The 20,675-nt window shown below is 27.9% G+C and overlaps 2 protein-coding genes across 2 annotated transcripts; both read right to left on the reverse strand.

Annotated features, from left to right (window-relative positions):
* Positions 1–1,854: 1,854 nt before the first annotated feature.
* Positions 1,855–2,359, reverse strand: LOC124927452 (pathogenesis-related protein 1B-like). The gene has a single exon (XM_047467860.1). It carries the CDS (start codon positions 2,357–2,359, stop codon positions 1,862–1,864), a length of 498 nt encoding a protein of 165 aa, XP_047323816.1. The 3' UTR covers positions 1,855–1,861.
* Positions 2,360–15,527: 13,168 nt separating this feature from the next.
* On the reverse strand, positions 15,528–16,028 carry LOC124927516 (pathogenesis-related protein 1B-like). Its single transcript, XM_047467944.1, has one exon. The coding sequence runs from the start codon at positions 16,026–16,028 to the stop codon at positions 15,531–15,533; it is 498 nt and encodes a 165-aa protein (XP_047323900.1). The 3' UTR covers positions 15,528–15,530.
* Positions 16,029–20,675: the final 4,647 nt, after the last annotated feature.

A 20,675-nucleotide genomic window follows, 5' to 3' on the forward strand; every position in this document is an offset into this window, starting at 1 on the left:
ATTTTTTATTATGAAATATGTTATCGTTTACACAAAGGTCAAAAACATTTTGTCTACTAGTTAGCCAAGTAAACAATATTTTTCACTTGTATGAATGACTCTGCTTATTAAAAAATATTATAAGATTGTCTAAAAGTAAAATTTTAATTATTGTGATAATAATATGAAATTGAACAAACTTAGAGTAAATGATAAATCTAGACATAATGTCATTAGACTATACTCTTTAATAGAGTTATCACATTTCACTATGTTAGTCAAAAACAACATTATGGATTCACTAACCAAACTATTGAATAAAGAGTTAGTTTAAATTTTTTTAAGACATGAGCCTACTATAAGTTGGTATTAAGGAAACCCAACATATGCATATTAGAGATCCCAAGAACTAGGTTCAATGGAACAACCTAATCGTACTGACTTTTAAGATTATTGTTGAGGATTAATTCTATAATGAAAAAATATATATTTTGACGAGGATAAGCATATCAATTTTAATGATTCTTTGTGAGCAAAAATATCACATATATGAGGAAAAATTGAGACCGTTTTCAAGGAATTGCATGGCTCAATTCTAGATACTCTCACAGAACCAGACGCGTATTCAATGGACAAACGAACACAACCATGAAGGCTAGACATTTATCAGAAAGATTCTATGTGAAAATGTATAATCGTTTACATAAATGACAGAATAGTTCAAAGACATTGAATCTATTAATCGATTAGTAAGTTATATATACTTTCATAAGAGAATTTTCAAAAGGTTACACCTATCTATCTTATGTAGGATTCAACTATTGAACCTTTCACCAGGTTAATCTTTCAATTTCTATTATTGTGGGAGATTGTTGACATTTTAAACAAATTCCATTAATTCAATGGAAATGAGAATTTGAATAAATAAATTAAATGAAATTTAATCCAAATAAATATAAATTATAACAAATTCAAATTTGAATCTTTAGTAAAATTTAATGTCAATGGATAAGATTGAATGTCAAGAGTCTAAAATGCCAAGAGTCTAGAAATGTCGAGAGTCTAAGAATGACAACTATTGAATATTGATAGATGAATTTATTGTGATAGTTTAATTACCAGCTACATATATCCTCTCAAGTTGGAACTCTTCTTCACTCATTTTATCTCTCTAGAATTCGAAATGTCTTTTCTTTGTTTCTTAAGTGTTCTTCGAATTTTTCACTCAACTGAGTATTTTTCGAGTTTTACACTCAATCGAGTGTTTTGAGTTCTTGACTTATCGTATTTTTGTTAAAACTCAGTGATCAATTTAAGTACTTTGTCAAGTTCGTTGCAGAGTGATTCTAGTGTTGAGTCACTATTAGATTCGTTTTACCCTAGTAGACAGTCATCTGTGATAAGTCCAGCACAATTCTAGTATTTTAAGTGAAATGTGATAAACACATGTCTCGAATAAACATTGTATTCTAATGATTTCTTTCTTTATAACATTATATTTAATTTATTTATTTGTAACATCAATTAATTATATATATATATATATATATTAACTTTCAGCTATTTTTGGATATTTATAAATTCCTTGGACCATTTGATTAGTAAATAAGGATCATTTGAGCTATAACTTGTAAATTATATGAGGTGAGATTACAGTGAAATTGAAACTCAATATTTCACATATAAGAAAATAATATTAACATAAGGATGTCAACACATAGAGGGACTCAAACGAATCCAATTTACATGTGTGGTCTCATTGCCAAGTTGATAAAAACATATATATGAAACACACAATATCTGCTTGATCTCAAGCTTATTTATTGAAGCATAAAGTTTAAACACAAATAATATATAATTCAACAACTTATATATAAGGAAGTCAATATGGGCGTTGTCCGGCAACATTACCAGGAGGAGAGTAGCTACAGATAACGAACCAAAAACCGTTCCGGCACAGAGCTCTATAGCAACCAAGTTGATTAGATCTACGCCATACCACCTGGGTGTAATGTCCGCAAACTTTACCTGCAGCACAACTATTGGAATTATGGTGATAGAAAGGTTTCTCTTCAACCCAAAGGCTCACAGCTCGCACTCCAGTGAAGGAGGCACCACTACCCTTGGCTAGGTTTTCTCCGTATGGCCCTCTAGAGTGGATGAGGTTACAGTCACCCAGCCTTTGCTTGGCATAGTTTTCGGCATATGTAGCCAGATTGTTGTTCCATCTCATGGGACCAACGCCCACTTGGGCTCGGGCTGAATTGTGTGCATTTAGGTAGTCTTGAGGGGAATTTTGTGCATATGATGGAATTATAACAAATAACAATCCCAAAAGACACACATGAAGAGCTAGTTTGATGTTCAAGTTGATTGCCATTTTGGTTTTTTACTTTTGAATTTGTGTGGATTATGTTGTAGGAAATGGAGGGTGGATAAAGAACTATTTATAATAGGCATTGAAGGACAAGTTTATACACTTGCTAGGTAAAAGGTGCAATTAAGTCTTATCAAACTAATTAATAGATTAGACAAAAAGAATAATTCAAATGGTGTCATCCCAAATTTAATTTTATCATCTTAAGATAAAGTTAAATAAATGTTTCTCAAAATGTCTACTCTCATAAATTTTTGATCACATATATTAGAACTAACAATTTATTCTCAATGCTATTTATTTTTTAAGTTACTCCAAAGTTTTTCTTCCCTTTTATCTCTTTGAGAAGTTTGCTTATATTTAATCAATTTCACTAAATGTAACTATAGTTAGAAATATTTACTATTTGTTAGAGATGAAGAAATAACAATTATAATCAGATTGAAAATATACATTTCTAACTAATATTATTTATTTATGGATCTAAAATTTAACATTAACTTTTAATTGGCTCAAGTTGGTCTCTTTTGTATTTATAATTGTGTCATTTTCATCTTTAATTAAATTCAAGTGTCATTAAAAAAATTAGGCAACTATTGAATTGATTTAATAAGTTATATTTTAATCATTCAAATGTGTGAATTTAAGTTAATCAATTGTACTTTAATGTACAATATATATATGTAATTTAATAAACATGACTCGTAACCAACCGAGGAGAATTTGAACACTTCTAATATTACTTGGAATTTGGGGTCATTTCATGCTTATTCCAATAACTTAACATCGGGTTAAATTTGACAGCTACTTCATTTTGAAATCAAATTGACCTAAGAATACTTTTTAAAATGGATTTAGTACTCAACTTATTTTTTCTTGGATCTCATTTTTTTAGTAAATAATGTTAATTAAAGTCAATTTATAATTTATATTTGTTTATTAATTATATACCACAAATATTCCATCATTTAAAATATATAATTATTCTTTAAATATATTATATAAATGAAATAAATTTTGTATTAAAATATATCTTAGGTTTTATTTTGAATTTTCGTGTATAAATCGACAAAACCTATAAAAAATTGTTGGAATTTTAAACTAATTTCATTAATTAAATGAAAATGAGAATTTAGATAAATAAATTAAATGTTATTTAATCCAAATAAATATAAATTCATACCAAATTTAAATGTGAATTTTTAGTAAAATTTAACATCAATAGATAGATAAAATCGAATTTCAATAGATAAGATTGAATATCAAAATTTTAGAAATGCCAAGAGTCTAGAAATGACAACCGTTAAATTAATAAATAAATTTATTGTGATAACTTAATTTCCAACTATATATTCCCTCATGTTGGAACTCTTCTTCACTCATTTAATTATCTGTTTCGAATTTTAAAAGTGTTTTTCTTGTTTCTTGAGTGCTCTTCGAGTTCTTCACTCAACTGAGTGTTATTCGAGTTTTTCACTCAGCCGAGTGTTCTTCGAGTTCTTGACTCGTAGTATTCCGTTAAAACTCGATGATCAATTCAAGTATTTTGTCAAGTTCGTTACGTAGTGATTCCAGTGCTGAGTCACTACTAGATTCGTTGTAACCTGTGAGTAGTGACGAATTCAAGGGGGTGCAACTTAAGCACCCCCTGAATTTTGTGAAAAGTTTGGATATAATTTCCTCTATATATATATAATTAGAAATGACAAGTGGTACAAAGATGTGGTGGCGTAGTTGGCTAGCGCGTAGGTCTCATAGCTTCTTCGAGTAATCCCGAGGTTGAGAGTTTGAGCCTCTCTCACCCGATTTTTTGAATAATGTGTTTTGTCTGGTTTGTTTTGATAGTGGGGGAGCACTTCTCTATGCATGAACGAATGTGTATTTTTTTGGGGCTAGTTCCCTAAAAGTATATAGACTGATTTTGAAATATACCCTTGAAGTATGTTTTTGTGATAATATGCTACATTTTGATGTTCAACTTTACCATTAAAACTATTGTATTTATTTATAATTGAATGTTGCTGCAAAGAAATTTCTACTATATTGTATAGTGTATAGGAAAAAATATCTTTGCCAATTGACTTATGTTCAAATAAGAAAAGAGTGGAGAAGAATTTCAAGCACGAAGCAGAACTGAAATATTTGCAGGAACTGGAATTTACCGTTTTTTGAACTCACTAAAATTGAAATTATTGTAATCAGATAATTCATTTACGTTTTTAACTTTTATTTAGAATGTTACGACTTCAAAATCATTCTAGGCCTGTCCAGAATGATCTCTTAAACTCGTGGTTTTTTTCCCATTTTTGGGAATTTTTAATGAAATGACGCTAAGTCGTTTTTCCCCAAAAAATAAATAAATAAGAAAAGAGTGATGTATGGTGAAATTGTTGTAATCATTTATAATTGAATATTGCTGCATGAAAATTTGTATTATATTGTTTAAGAGTATAGGTTTATGTTTAGTATATCTATGAACAGATTAAACTACATCTATATGTCAAAAATGAAGACGCAAGGATGTAATATTAAATGATATCATAAAAGGGCAAGGAACGATACATCTGGATCAAGTCATCAACAAATATACAGATCTTGAAGGCTACTTAAATTATGTACAAGGGTAGACAATGAGTTAGATGTGGACTCAGTTTATCCTAGTTTTCTTAAGTATTCGTTGAACTGAGTAAGAAGTGAGTGTGTTCTTGATGAAAAGCTGATGAATCGAGTATATTGGCGAGTTTTCATTTTGAAGGGAGAAGATGGTGACATTTGTGATTATTGTTTTGATAGAAATCCAAGTTTGCTAGATGAAATATTAGAGACTTAAGTGACCTCTTCTTTGTCTCATCTGCTATGTATATGTATATATATATAGTCAGTGGCAGATCCATGGAGAGTTATGAATTTGTGTTTGTGATGCATTTCGTGAAATATTTGCTGGGGATCACAAATGAATTGTCACTTTCTTACAACAAAAAGATTGAAACATGGTATTGGCTGTCAGTTTGATCAAGACGATGAAATATAGGTTACATAAATTTAGAGAGAAAGGATGAGAGAAATATTTAAATAACGTTAACACATTTTGTAGTCAGCATATGATCCCAATATTGAATATGGAAAAATATGAGAACTCGTGGTCGAAGCAGACGTAATGGGAAAATGATTACTAAATTTTATCACTATCGTGTTGTAATTTTTTGTGAGGTATTAATTTTCATCACTCGTGGGCAAATAATCTATTGAATTTTATTGTTTCTAATAGCATTTTTTATTCGTTTTTTTATAATAATAAGTTCTTGATACAATGATTCAAGTGATGAGCAATCATTTTTCAGAATCAACTACAGAGATATTTACTTGTATTGCTTGTTTAGATTCAAAGGACTCATTTTCTCAATTTGATATTGGTAAGATACTTTATCTTGCTGAACCTTATCCTGAGGATTTTTCGTTAACTGACCGTATAGTACCTGAGAACCAGCTTTAAACTTACATTCAAAATGTATGAAGTGAATTTTTTATGATTCAAGATTTGAGAAGTCTTGCAAAAAAGATGGCTGAAACTGGGAAACATAGAGTTTTTACATTGGTATATCGGTCGATTGAGTTAGCATTGGTTTTACCTGTTACGATTGGTTCTTTTGAAAGGGTCTTTTCTATGATTAAATTATCAAGACTGATTCACGTAATATAATGAGTGATGAGTGGATGAACGATAGTTTGGGAGTATACATCGAGAATGGGATTTTTGCCACAATTGAAAAAGAACAAAGTTTACAATATTTTTAACAAAAGAACACCCGAAGAACTCAATTGTCTCCATTTGTTTGTACGTCTAGTAGTAGTTTAATTGTAAAAGGATAAATATTTTATTAGTATCGACGTGATTTTGTATCTTTATTATTATCATTATTAATTATACTTTTATTTTAGATATAAGTGTTGTATAGTAAAACAACATTATACTTAATAAATTTTGGAGCACCCGTTGAAATCTGGCTTTAGATTCGTCACTGCCTAGGAGACGGTCATTTGTGATAAACTCCATCACAAGGGTAGACAATTGAACTATTTTAAGGGAAATGTGATAAGCATATGCTTCGAATCAACATTGTATTCTAATGATTTCATATTTGTAACATTGTATTTAATTTATTTCTTTATAGCATCAATTATATATATATATATATTTATGTTATTTAAAGACAAAATATCTAACAATCTTAAAACAATTTATGTGTACTAAGTGATTTAATAGTTTTTACTGTTAAAATTTTTTATCTTTGATGATTCAGAAATACGAGTTGTGATGTTACAAAAGAAATGATGACTCATTTCGATAAATTGAAATTATTTATCTTAAAAAGGAGAAGAATCGATTAATTAAAATAAGTCATTATTATACACGTAGATACATGTTAATTATTAACATTTTTCTTATGTTTTCATAAGCTTAATTTTATAAGCTAACATATAAAATTTCTCAAGAAAATCTGTATATTCAATATACAAAAATATACAAACTTATCTTGAAAATAAATTAGAAAATAATAATTTGTTTTCTTTTTAATTAAAGGTTGGTGGGTTACTATAATTATTATGAATAATAAATAAAAAATTAACTAAAAGGTTAGTTTTTAATTTTCAGATAATTAATGGTTATATAATTAATGGTTATAGTTATTAATAGTAATTAAAATTAATTATAATTGAAAATATGGTTTCATTTTTAAAATAATTAATTATAATATATACGTTCTTAAATTAATTATCTACAATTAATATGAACTAGCCTGATTTTCGTGCGATTCAAACGAACAAATATATAAAAAAATAAAATTTTTTATATAAATTGGCGAAAATAATATTTGAAGAAAATATGTTTGTATTTTTTTTCTCTTTTGTACATAATTATTTCATCTTCTACTATATCCTCTCAAAAATTTCGAAAACAGTTTATTTTACATTAAAAGTCAAAATATTAATTAAAATATATGTGAAATCTCTATTAAAAAATAATATTGAACTATCTTTTTTATGTCAACACCATAAAACTCTTGTTTCAAAACTATATATATATATATTTATATATATATATATATATATATTTATACTGAAGTGTTATTATATATATAATTTTATTTTGGTTAAACAATAATATTTTTTAATTTTATAATATTTTATATAAAAAATATATATTTATAATAATTTATAAAATAAATTATTAAATATTTATCAATTATTTAAAACATATCAAAATATAGAGTTAAATATATTTTGTATTATTTATATATATATAATCTATTTATTATATTTTTGTATTATATATATATATAAATAATTAAAATATAATTTTATTTATAGTTTTATTATAAAATATCTTATTAGGTTTTGTTATAGAATAAAAAATTAATAATAAAAAAAATTAAAAAATTCTAAATCCTTAGAGGCAGAGAATTATCAGGTTTCTCTTGATTTCAAATCCTCGTCTTCTTTTGCTTCCAATTTTTCTTCAAATCAAGATGAAATTTTTTCCTCTAGGTCTCTCTTACATCGTCGTTGCCCTCTTTCGTCGCGTCGTCTTCACCCACCTCCTCTTCTCGTGCTACTTATACCTAAGGAGAAATGAAAGTCAATTTAAGAAAGACTTAGACCTAAGGAGAAAGGATAGACGAATTTGATGAGAAATTCATATAAAATGTGTAAAAATATAAAAATAATTATTTTCTTTTTTAAATCTACGAAGACAGAGAATACTCGTCTTCCTCTTGATTTCGAATACTCGTCTTCATTCGCTTCCCATTTTTTAAAATCAAGATCGAATATTTTCCTCTATGTCTCTCTTGCATCGTCATCGCTCTCCTCCGTTGCGTTATCGTCGCCCTTCTCCGTCACGTCGACGTCGCCCTCCTCCTCTTCTCGTGCTACCTATACTTAAAGATAAAGGAGTGTCAATTTAAGAAAGACCTAAACCTAAGGAGAAAGGAGAGACGAATGTAACGCGAGAATTTGATAAACTGTGAGAATTTGATTAGAAATTCATATAAAATGTGTAAAAATAAAAAATTAATTAATTTTGAATTTAAAAAAAATTCAAAATCCACGGAGGTATAGAATCCTCGACTTCCTTTTAATTTCGAATCCTCGTATTCATTCACTTCTCATTTTTCTTCAAATCAAGATCGAATATTTTCCTTTGGTCTCTCTTCCGTTGTCGATGCGCACCTCCTATTCTCGTGTTAACTATACCTAAGGAGAAATGAGAGTTGATTGAAGAAAAACCTAGACTTAAGGATAAAAGTGAGACGATTGCACCGCAAAAATTTAATGAGAAATTCATATAAAATGTGTAAAAATTTGGTGGATATTACCCTAAATTTTTAGTTTTAAACATCATTATATATATTATCTCTTTGTACATACTTTTGGCCTTCCCCACAAATTCACCCACTACGTAGGGACTCAAACATGCCATCCCCATCGACCATATATTCACCCAATCGACCATATATTCACCCACTCATACCCACATGCACATGCGCAATCAGGGACTCCCACATCGCCACATGTACAATCCCATATTTATAAATTCGCATAAATTGAGACTCGAATTTTGGTCTCTAATATAAAATATGAACACTTTAACCATTAGTCCACTTGTATTTTTTGAATTTAATTTAAAATTTTATGTATGTATAAATATTTAATTCTTGTTAATTAATAATAGATACAAATATATAATGAATAAAAGAAAATTAATTAATTAATTATATAAATAATAAATATGTGAACACTTTAACCATTACCACTTGTATTTTTTAAATTGAATTTAAAATTTTATGTATGTATAAATATTTAATCCTTGTTAATTAATAATAGATAAAATATATAATGAATATATTATTTATATAGTTAATTAATTAATTAATTTTCTTTTATTCATTATATATTTTATCTATTATTAATTAACAAGGATTAAATATTTATACATACATAAAATTTTAAATTAAATTCAAAAAACACAAGTGGTCTAATGGTTAAAGTGTTCACATTTCATATTAGAGACCAGAGTTCGAGTCTCAATTTATGCGAATTTATAAATGATTGTGCATGTGGATATGAGTGGGTGAATTTGTGGTCGATGTGGATGGCATGTGTGAGTTCCTACGTAAATGCGTATGTGAATTTGTGATTAATGGGGAAGGCCAAAAGTAAGATGGCATGTGTGAGTCCCTACGTAAACGAAGATAATATATATAAAAATGTTTAAAACAAAAATTTAGGGTGATATTTACCAAAATTTTACACATTTTATATGAATTTCTCATCAAATTCTCGCAGTACAATTATCTCTCTTTTCTCCTTAGGAGGTGAGTGTCGACAACGGAAGAAAGACCAGAAAAAAATATTCGATCTTGATTTGAAGAAAACGGGAAGCGAATGAATACGAGGATTGGAAATTAAAAGGAAATCGAGGATTTATCTACCTCCGTGGATTCTGAATTTATTTTAAAAAAAATTTAAAATTAATTAATTTTTTTATTTTTACACATTTTATATGATTTTCTAATCAAATTCTCACGATTTATCAAATTTTCGCGTTACATTTATCTCTCCTTTCTCCTTAGGTTTAGGTCTTTCTTAAATCGACACTCCTTTCTCTTTAGGTATATGTAGCATGAGAAGAGGCGGAGGGCGACGCCGACGTGATGGAGAAGAGCGACGATGATGCAACGGAGGAGGGCGGCGATGACGCAAGAGAGACATAGAGGAAAATATTCGATCTTGATTTGAAAAAAATGAGAATAAAATGAAGACGAAGATTCGAAATCAAGAGGAAGACGACTATTCTCTGTCTCCGTAGATTTAGAAAAGAATTTTTATTTTTTTTTATTTTTACACATTTTATATGAATTTTTCATCAAATTCGTCTCTCCTTTCTTCTTAGGTCTAGGTATTTCTTAAATTGACTCTCATTTCTCCTTAGGTATAAGTAGCACGAGACGTGGAGGTGGGCAACGGCGACGCGACGAAGGAGGGCGACGACAACGTAAGAGAGACCTAGAAGAAAAAATTCGATCTTGATTTGAAGAAAAATGGGAAGCAAAAGAAGACGATGATTTGAAATCAAGAGGAACCCAATAATTCTCTTTCTCCAAAGATTTAGATTTTTTTTATTATTAATTTTTTTTCTATAACAAAACCTAATAAGATATTTTATAAGAAAACTATAAATAAAATTATATTTTAATGAATAATATTAATATTTTAATTATTTATATATATAATACAAAAATATAATAAATATATTATATATATATAAATAATACAAAATATATTTAACTCTATATTTTGATATGTTGTAAATAATTGATAAATATTTATTAATTTAATTTCTAATATTATTATAAATATATATATATATATATATTTTTATACAAAATATTATAAAATTGAATTAATGATATTTTTTAACCAAAATAAAATTATATTTATATATATAGTTTTGAAAAAGAGTTTTATGGTGTTGACATAAAAAAGATGGTTTAATATTATTTTTTAATAACATTTCACATATATTTTAATTAATATTTTGACTTTTAATGTATAATAAACTGTTTTCGAAATCTTTGAGAGGATATAATGAAGCTGAAATAATTATGCACAAAAGAGAAAAAAAATACCAACATATTTTTCTCAAATATTATTTTCGCCAATTTAAGATAGTGTGATAATTCACGTTAAATTTTTTAAATTAAATTAATAAAACTAAAAAACTAAATTTTTAAATAAATGACCATATTTGTATTATTTTATTTTAGTTGTATTTTAAAAAAAAAATCTATAAAGAAAAATTATAATAAATTTGAGATTAGATAACTTCACAAAATATTAATAAAAATGGAAATGTGAAAGAATATATACACAATATGAAAACCGTTAATATAGTATATAGTGTGATTAAATTATTTTAATATAGAAATTTTGATTTTGTTTTATAAATTTATCCGTTTGCATCGCACGGAAATCATGCTAGTTATTTTTAATTGTGTATATATTTATTTGTTGACAGAGTTGAATCAAAAAAAGAAGAATAAATATTTTTAAATAAAGGAAAAAGAAGGCTATAATAACGGTAAAGTTGGAGATCAAGAAGTTGAAGGATTATATGTAGCTTTGATTTGAAGAGCCAAAAAGAATACTGTGAGGGATTATTAGGGTTAGGTTTCTTAACCCTAAAATAAGCTGACGGTTAGACGTATCCGTTATTAATAAGGCAGCTATCTAAAATATGGAATAATTAATTAAGTGAGAATAAATAATTATTAATAAGATAGTAGCAAAAAATGTGAGATTGACGGAAAATTGATTATGGCAGTTGAAGAGTATATAAGGAAGAGAATATACTCTAAAGAATATTCGGCAACGTAATTAATTATGGTAGGTGGAGGCTATATAAGGAAGAGATCCTATCTGCAGAAAACACTAGACATTATTCGAGAAATCTCTCAAGATCAATTTATCTCTATTTTCTCATTCTTCCCCAATTGTATTCACCCTAGTTGTTAGGGTTCTATCTCTCTCTCATTGATTCTTATATTCTCTTCATTCTAAATTCTAGATTCTTGTTTCTTGTTCATTGATTTCAATATATATTACATAATTATAGTTTAAGGTATATCATTGGTATCAGAGCGACGCTCTTGGCAATATGATGGGTAGTTGAATGAAAATCGTAAACATAATCAGGCGCATTAATGAATAAAGTGCGGTGAGTTGTCAAAATAAAATTTCCAAAATTCTTTGGAGAAAATGTCGAAGATGTCGAAGGCTGAATTTATGAGGCAGAAATTTTTTTTGGGTTAACGATACGCTTGAAGAAAACGAGGTGCATCTTGTGACAAGTCACATGAGGGAAAAGGCACTACGATGGCTTAGGGAACACGTGGTCATGATTATGAAGTATTAATAGAGAAGACATATTTGATTCTAGATCTCAATAATAAGAACTTGTTTGATTTGGTCTTACAAGGAAAAAATCTTAATTGATTTGAGAAACGATGTAGCATATGTGTCGACATCATCAGATGCAAACGTGCAACCGAATATAAATGTTTAAGAGGCTTCGGTCAAAGATGTTTGAAACATTATGATTTCTTTTGTAGAAATCAAGTGACATGATGATGAATATTTATTTTATTAAATATTCTAAATTCTTTTATAGAAAATAATATGTTGAAATGAATATTTTAATTGATTCAACATTATAGTTTCTTATATAGAGATTATGTAAAAATTTATTTACGAATAATGATAGACAGAGCGACGCTGGGGTAGAGACCCCCACTTGACAGGCACAGGGAAAAAATAAGCCATGGTGGGAAAACAAATATTATAATGTAAAAAGTTAGATAGAGAAAGTAATGTTTGGGACCATTCTGTCCCGAACATTACTTTTTATTTTTAATTTTTTACGTGATAATATTTTTTTACCATATGGGGGTTGCTGTGGAGTCTCATCTCCAACATCGCTCTCTTTATCATTACTCATGATTTATATATAAATAAGCATTCTAATATAAGATATCTTATATAAAAATTATATATGAATGATTTATTCAATTAAATATTCACAATAATATTTATCCTATTAATTTAATAATAAGTATAACAAAAATTTTTTGTGACAATCTCTTGTTTAAAAAAACTTTGGATTTAATTCACAAAGATGTGTGTTTTAAAAGGTACCAACACGAATGTGGGGACAAATGATTTTATTGATAATAACACAAAATATTATTGTTTATATTATGATAAATAAAAGGATAGTCTATTATTAGAGATATATTTTCTAAAAAGATAAATTTGCGCAACTTAACATAAGAAGCAAATTTTTTCTTTATATTTGTTTAATTTTTGCTCAATTTGATTTTTTGAGGGTTTTAAATTAAGAGACGCGTTTTTCTTTAATGTTATTTTTATACAAATCTGAAGAACACTTAACTTCAAAATAGATTTTATAATATAAATTAATAAAGAAAATTTTCCTTGTAAAGTTTGTATGACTTATAACAATGTTTATGATAATGGTATGAAAATTTAGATCATATTTTGTTTTAACTGAAAAGTCAATAAATATGACAATTGTGTATATAATGAAGACAATGAAAATGATTACTTCAATATGTGTCTTTATCTCTGAAAATTACGATAAAAATGATTAAATCCACTAAGGATGTAAGTTGCACTAAACAAGATATCATGTTGTTATCAAACGATAAAGTGATATGAAAGACTTTACGTCTACTAGTGAATATATTTACACTTAAAAGTGCAACTATATGGGTTGAAATCTTCTAACGAATTTGTTTTTATGAAATATGTAATCTTTTACACAAAGACATAACTTTCTAATATTGTTATCACATTTGACTATGTTAGTCAAAAATAACTTTGTGGATCCACTAACCAAACTATTGAATAAAAATTTAACTTAAAAATATTTTAAGAAACGAGCCTACTATAAGTTGGTATGAAGGAAATCCAACCTATACATACTAGATATCCCAAGAACTAGGTTCAATGAGACAACCTAATCGTACGTACTTTGAAGATTATTGTTGAGGATTAATCCTATAACGAATCAATATATATTTTGACGAGGATAAGCATATCACTTTTAATGATCTTTTGTGAGAAAAAAGATCTCATATATGAGGAATAAGTGGGGCCGCTTCGAAGAAATTGCACGGTTCAATTCTAGACACTCTCACAAAACCATGCATGCGTTCAATGGACAAAACAAACACATGCACGAGGGCATGAGTTCAAAGACATCGAGTCTACTAATAGGCTAGTAAAATTATATATATACTTTCATAAGAAAATGTTACACATACCTATCCTATATAGGATTCAACTATTGAATCTTTCACTGGGTTAATCTTTCAATTAATTCCATTAATGTGGGGTTGTTGAAATTTTAAACTAATTCCATTAATTAAATAGAAATAAGAATTTGAATAAATAAATTAAATGTAATTTAATCCAATTAAATATAAATTCATACCAAATTCAAATTTAAATTTTGGTAAAATTTAATGTAAATGGAAAAGATCGAATACCAATGGATAAGATTGAATGTCAAGAGTCTAAGAATGACAACCGTTGGATATTGATAAATTATTTTATTGTGATGGTTTAATTACCAGCTATATATATCCCCTCAGGTTGGAACTCTACTTCACCCATTTCATTATCTCTCCAGAATTTGAAAAGTTCTTCATTTCTGAAGTGTTCTTCGAATTTTTCATTCAACTAAGAGTTTTTCATTCAACCGACTATTCTTTGAGTTCTTGACTTGTCGTATTTTTGTTGAAACCCGATGATCGATTTAGGTACTTTATCAAGTTCTTTCCTAAGTGATTTCAGTGTTGATTCACTACTAGATTCGTTGTATCTTAAAAGATAGTCATCTGTGATATGTTCTAGCACAAAAGAGACGGTAGAACTATTTTAAGTGAAACGTGATAAACACATGCCTCGAATCAATCTTGTATTCTGGTGATTTCTTTATTTGTAACATTGTATTTAATTTATTTCTTTGTAACATCAATTATATATATATATATATATATATATATATATATATATATATATATATATATATATATAATTTCTGTTATCTCAAGACAATATTACTAACCGGAAGAATATATTTTCTATTTAAATTAGGTAATATTTGTTGTCTTATTTGTTTTAATGTCGGTTTATTTTAATATTTTTTTATTCTCAATAATAATATAAAGTTTTTTTTAATATATATATACTTAACTTTAAGCTATTTTTGGATATTTATAAATTATTTGGACCATTTGATTAGTATATAAGGATGGATCATTTGAGCTATAACTTATAAATTATATGAGGTGAGATTACAGTGAAACTGAAACTCAATATTTCACATATAAGAAAAATAATATTAACATAAGGATGTCAACACATAGAGGGACTCAAACGAATCCAATTTACATGTGTGGTCTCATTGCCAAGTTGATAAAAACATATATATGAAACACACAATATCTGCTTGATCTCAAGCTTATTTATTGAAGCATAAAGTTTAAACACAAATAATATATAATTCAACAACTTATATATAAGGAAGTCAATATGGGCGTTGTCCGGCAACATTACCAGGAGGAGAGTAGCTACAGATAACGAACCAAAAACCGTTCCGGCACAGAGCTCTATAGCAACCAAGTTGATTAGATCTACGCCATACCACCTGGGTGTAATGTCCGCAAACTTTACCTGCAGCACAACTATTGGAATTATGGTGATAGAAAGGTTTCTCTTCAACCCAAAGGCTCACAGCTCGCACTCCAGTGAAGGAGGCACCACTACCCTTGGCTAGGTTTTCTCCGTATGGCCCTCTAGAGTGGATGAGGTTACAGTCACCCAGCCTTTGCTTGGCATAGTTTTCGGCATATGTAGCCAGATTGTTGTTCCATCTCATGGGACCAACGCCCACTTGGGCTCGGGCTGAATTGTGTGCATTTAGGTAGTCTTGAGGGGAATTTTGTGCATATGATGGAATTATAACAAATAACAATCCCAAAAGACACACATGAAGAGCTAGTTTGATGTTCAAGTTGATTGCCATTTTGGTTTTTTACTTTTGAATTTGTGTGGATTATGTTGTAGGAAATGGAGGGTGGATAAAGAACTATTTATAATAGGCATTGAAGGACAAGTTTATACACTTGCTAGGTAAAAGGTGCAATTAAGTCTTATCAAACTAATTAATAGATTAGACAAAAAGAATAATTCAAATGGTGTCATCCCAAATTTAATTTTATCATCTTAAGATAAAGTTAAATAAATGTTTCTCAAAATGTCTACTCTCATAAATTTTTGATCACATATATTAGAACTAACAATTTATTCTCAATGCTATTTATTTTTTAAGTTACTCCAAAGTTTTTCTTCCCTTTTATCTCTTTGAGAAGTTTGCTTATATTTAATCAATTTCACTAAATGTAACTATAGTTAGAAATATTTACTATTTGTTAGAGATGAAGAAATAACAATTATAATCAGATTGAAAATATACATTTCTAACTAATATTATTTATTTATGGATCTAAAATTTAACATTAACTTTTAATTGGCTCAAGTTGGTCTCTTTTGTATTTATAATTGTGTCATTTTCATCTTTAATTAAATTCAAGTGTCATTAAAAAAATTAGGCAACTATTGAATTGATTTAATAAGTTATTTTAATCATTCAAATGTGTGAATTTAAGTTAATCAATTGTACTTAAATGTACAATATATATATATATATGTAATTTAATAAACATGACTCGTAACCGAGGAGAATTTGAACACTTTTAATATTACTTGGAATTTGGGGTCATTTCATGCTTATTCCAATAACTTAACATCGGGTTAAATTTGACAGCTACTTCATTTTGAAATCAAATTGACCTAAGAATATTTTTTAAAATGGATTTAGTACTCAACTTATTTTTTCTTGGATCAATTTCGATCCAAAATTGGATCTAAAGTCAATATATAATTTATATTTGTTTATTAATTATATACCACGAAATATTCCATCATGTAATATATATAAATTATTCTTTAAATATATTATATAATGAAATAAATTTTGTATTAAAATATATATAAATTAGAGCTAATTTAACCAAACTGAAATGACCAATAATATATATAACTAGTAGAACCAAACTAAATCAATCAATAAACCGGTTTAAGATTTTTTTAACCAAAAACAACGGTTTTGTTTTACATTTTCGTGTATAAATCAAGAAAAACTATAACCTCTTAATAACATGAGAGTTGTTGGAATTTTAAACTAATTTCATTAATTAAATGAAAATGTGAATTTAGATAAATAAATTTAAATATAATTTAATCTAAATAAATATAAATTCATACCAAATTTGTAATTTTTTTTTTAAATTTTAATATCAATGGATATGATGGAATTCAATGGATAAGACTAAATGTCAAAAGTCTAGAAATGCCAAAACTCTAGGAATGACAACCGTTAAATAAATTATCAACGTTGGATTGATAAATAAATTTATTGTGATGTCTTAATTTCCAACTATATATCCCCTCATGTTGGAACTCTTCTTCACTCATTTCATTATTTCATTAGAATTCGAAAAGTGTTTTCTTTATTTCTTGAGTGCTCTTCGAGTGTTTCACTCAACTGAGTATTATTCGAGTTTTTCACTCAGCCGAGTGTTCTTTGAGTTTTTGACTCACAGTATTCTGTTAAAACTCGATGATCGATTCAAGTATTTTGTCAAGTTCGTATTGGAATTAAACAAATTCCATTAATTAAATGGAAATGATATTTTGGCTAATGAAATTCACACCAAACTTAAATGTGAATTAAGTGTGAAATTAATTCAAATGAAATTCACATGAAATTCAAATGTGAATTAAAGTGAAATTAATCCAAATGAAATTCACATGAAATTCAAATGTGAATTAAAGTAAAATTAATTCAAATGGAATTTACATGAAATTCAAATTTGAATTAAGGTGAAATTTCATCGAAATGAAATTCACATCAAATTCATTGTGAATTAAATTTGTTAATTGTTACAATTAACATTAATGCATTGAATGAGGCAATTAAAAAATGGTGTTAATTGCTATTGTAACTATAAAATACTTATTGTTGGATGTAACTTGCAAAGATAATGAAAAAGCAAGTAAGGATAACCGTTGGATGAATGGATGATGGATTAGTGGTCGTTGGATTAAATAATTGATTATGAGTTTAATTTTCAACTATAAATATCCCCTCACCTTGATTCCTCTCCATACATTTTTCTTATCACTTCTCACTCTAGAATTCTAAGGTCTTTCATTGTTCTTGTGAGTATTCTTGTGAGTGTTCTTGTGAGCGATCTTGTGAGTGTTTTTCGAGTTTCTTGACTCGATCATTTCTGTGCGAAACCCGGTACTTTTGTCTAGTTTGTTGTTGTAGTGGTTTTTTTTGCTAAATCATTGTAGGTTCCGTTGTACCTTGAGAAGCAGCCACCGACGAAAATCTCCAGCACAAACGGGAGACGATGAAACTGTGTTTCCACAGGCCTCAGAGAAAACGAGAAGATTTTTCTTCATCTCTTAAATAATATGTTGTATGTATTTTATTATCATTGTATTATTTTCATATATTATTTACGTGTAATTGTTATGAGATAATATCACCAACAGTTCGTTGCGTAGTGATTCCAGTGTTGAGTCACTACTAGATTTGTTGTACCCTGTGAGCAGTGAATGATTCAAGGGGTGCAAGAAGGGCTTAAGCACCCCCTGAATTTTGTGAAAAGTTTGGGTATAATTTCCTATCTATATATAATTATAAATGACAAGTGGTATCAAGGTGTGGTGGCGTAGTTGGCTAGCGCGTAGGTCTCAGTGCTTCTTTGAGTAATCTCGAGGTTGAGAGTTTGAGCCTCTCTCACCTGATTTTTTGAATAATGTCTTTTGTCTGGTTTATTTTGATAGTGGGGGAGCACTTCTCTATGCATGACCGACTGTATGTTTTTTTGGGGCTAGTTCCCTAAAAGTATAGACTGATTTTGAAATATACCCTTGAAGTATGTTTTTGTGATAGATACTATTAATATGCTACATTTTGATGTTCAACTTTACCATTAAAATTGTTGTATTTATTTATAATAGCATGTTGCTGCAATGAAATTTTTACTATATTGTATAGTGTATAGGCAAAAATATCTTTGCCAATTGACTTATGTTCAAATGAGAAAAGAGTGATGTCTTGTGAAATGGTTGTATTCATTTATAATTGAATATTGCTGCATTAAAATTTGTATTATATTGTTTAAGAGTATAGTCTTATGTTTAGTATATCTATGAACAAATTAAACTACATCTATATGTCAAAAATGAAGACGCAGAGATGTAATATTAAATAATATCATAAAAGGGCAAGAAACGATACATCTGGATCAAGTCATCAAAAATAATACAGATCTTGAAGGCTACTTAACTTATGTCCAAGGGTAGAAAATGAGTTAGATGTGGACTCAGTTTATCATAGTTTGCTTAAGTATTCGTTGAACTGAGTAAGAAGTGAGTGTGTTCTTGACGACAAGCTGATGGATCGAGTATATTGGCGAGTTTTCATTTTGAAGGGAGAAAATGGTGACATTTGTGATGATTTTTTTGATAGAACTCCAAGTTTGCTAGATGGAATGTTAGAGACTTAAGTGACCTCTTCCTTGTCTCATCCTATATATATATATATATATATATATATATATATATATATATATATATATATATATATATATATATATATATATATATATATATATATATATATATATATATATATATATATATATATATATATATATATATATATATATATATATATATATATATATATATATATAAAAGTCAGTGGCGGATCCTTGAAGAGTTATAAATTTGTGTTTGTGATGTATTTCATGAAATATTTGTTGGGGATCACAAATAAGTTGTCACTTTCTTACAACAAAAAGATCAAAACATGGTATTGACCGTCAGTTTGATCAAGACGATGAAAGATAGGTTACATAAATTTAGAGAGGAAGGATGAGAGAAATATTTGGATGACGTTAACACATTTTGTAGTCAGCATATGATCCAAATACCGAATATGGAAAAAATATGAGAACTCGTGGTCTAAGTAGACATAATGGGAAAATGATTACTAAATTTTATCACTATCGTGTTGGAATTTTTTGTGAGGTATTAATTTTCATCACTCGTGGTCAAATAATCTATTGAATTTTATTATTTCTAATAGCATTTTTTTCGTCTTTTTCATAATAATAAGTTCTTGATACAATGATTCTAGTGATGAACATCATTTTTCGGAATCAACTACATATGTATTTACTTGTATTGCTTGTTTAGATTCAAATGACTCATTTTCTCAATTTGATATTGGTAAGATACTTTATCTTGCTGAACTTTATTCTGAGGATTTTTCATTAACTGACCGTATAGTACTTGAGAACCATCTTCAGACGTACATTCAAAATGTATGATATGAATTTTCTATGATTCAAGATTTGAGAAGTCTTGCAAAAAAGATGGTTGAAACTGGGAAACATAAAGTTTTTATATTGGTATATCGGTCGATTGAGTTAGCATTGGCTGTTACGATTGGTTCTATTGAAAGGGTCTTTTCTGTGATTAAATTATCAAGACTGATTCACGTAATAGAATGAGTGATGAGTGGATGAAT

The sequence above is a fragment of the Impatiens glandulifera genome, chromosome 2, assembly GCF_907164915.1.
Source record: "Impatiens glandulifera chromosome 2, dImpGla2.1, whole genome shotgun sequence".
Lineage (NCBI taxonomy): Eukaryota > Viridiplantae > Streptophyta > Magnoliopsida > Ericales > Balsaminaceae > Impatiens > Impatiens glandulifera.

Coding starts and splice junctions, on each gene's coding strand:
- LOC124927516 (XM_047467944.1), bottom strand. CDS start 16,028: ATGGCAATCAACTTGAACATCAAACTAGCTCTTCATGTGTGTCTTTTG.
- LOC124927452 (XM_047467860.1), bottom strand. CDS start 2,359: ATGGCAATCAACTTGAACATCAAACTAGCTCTTCATGTGTGTCTTTTG.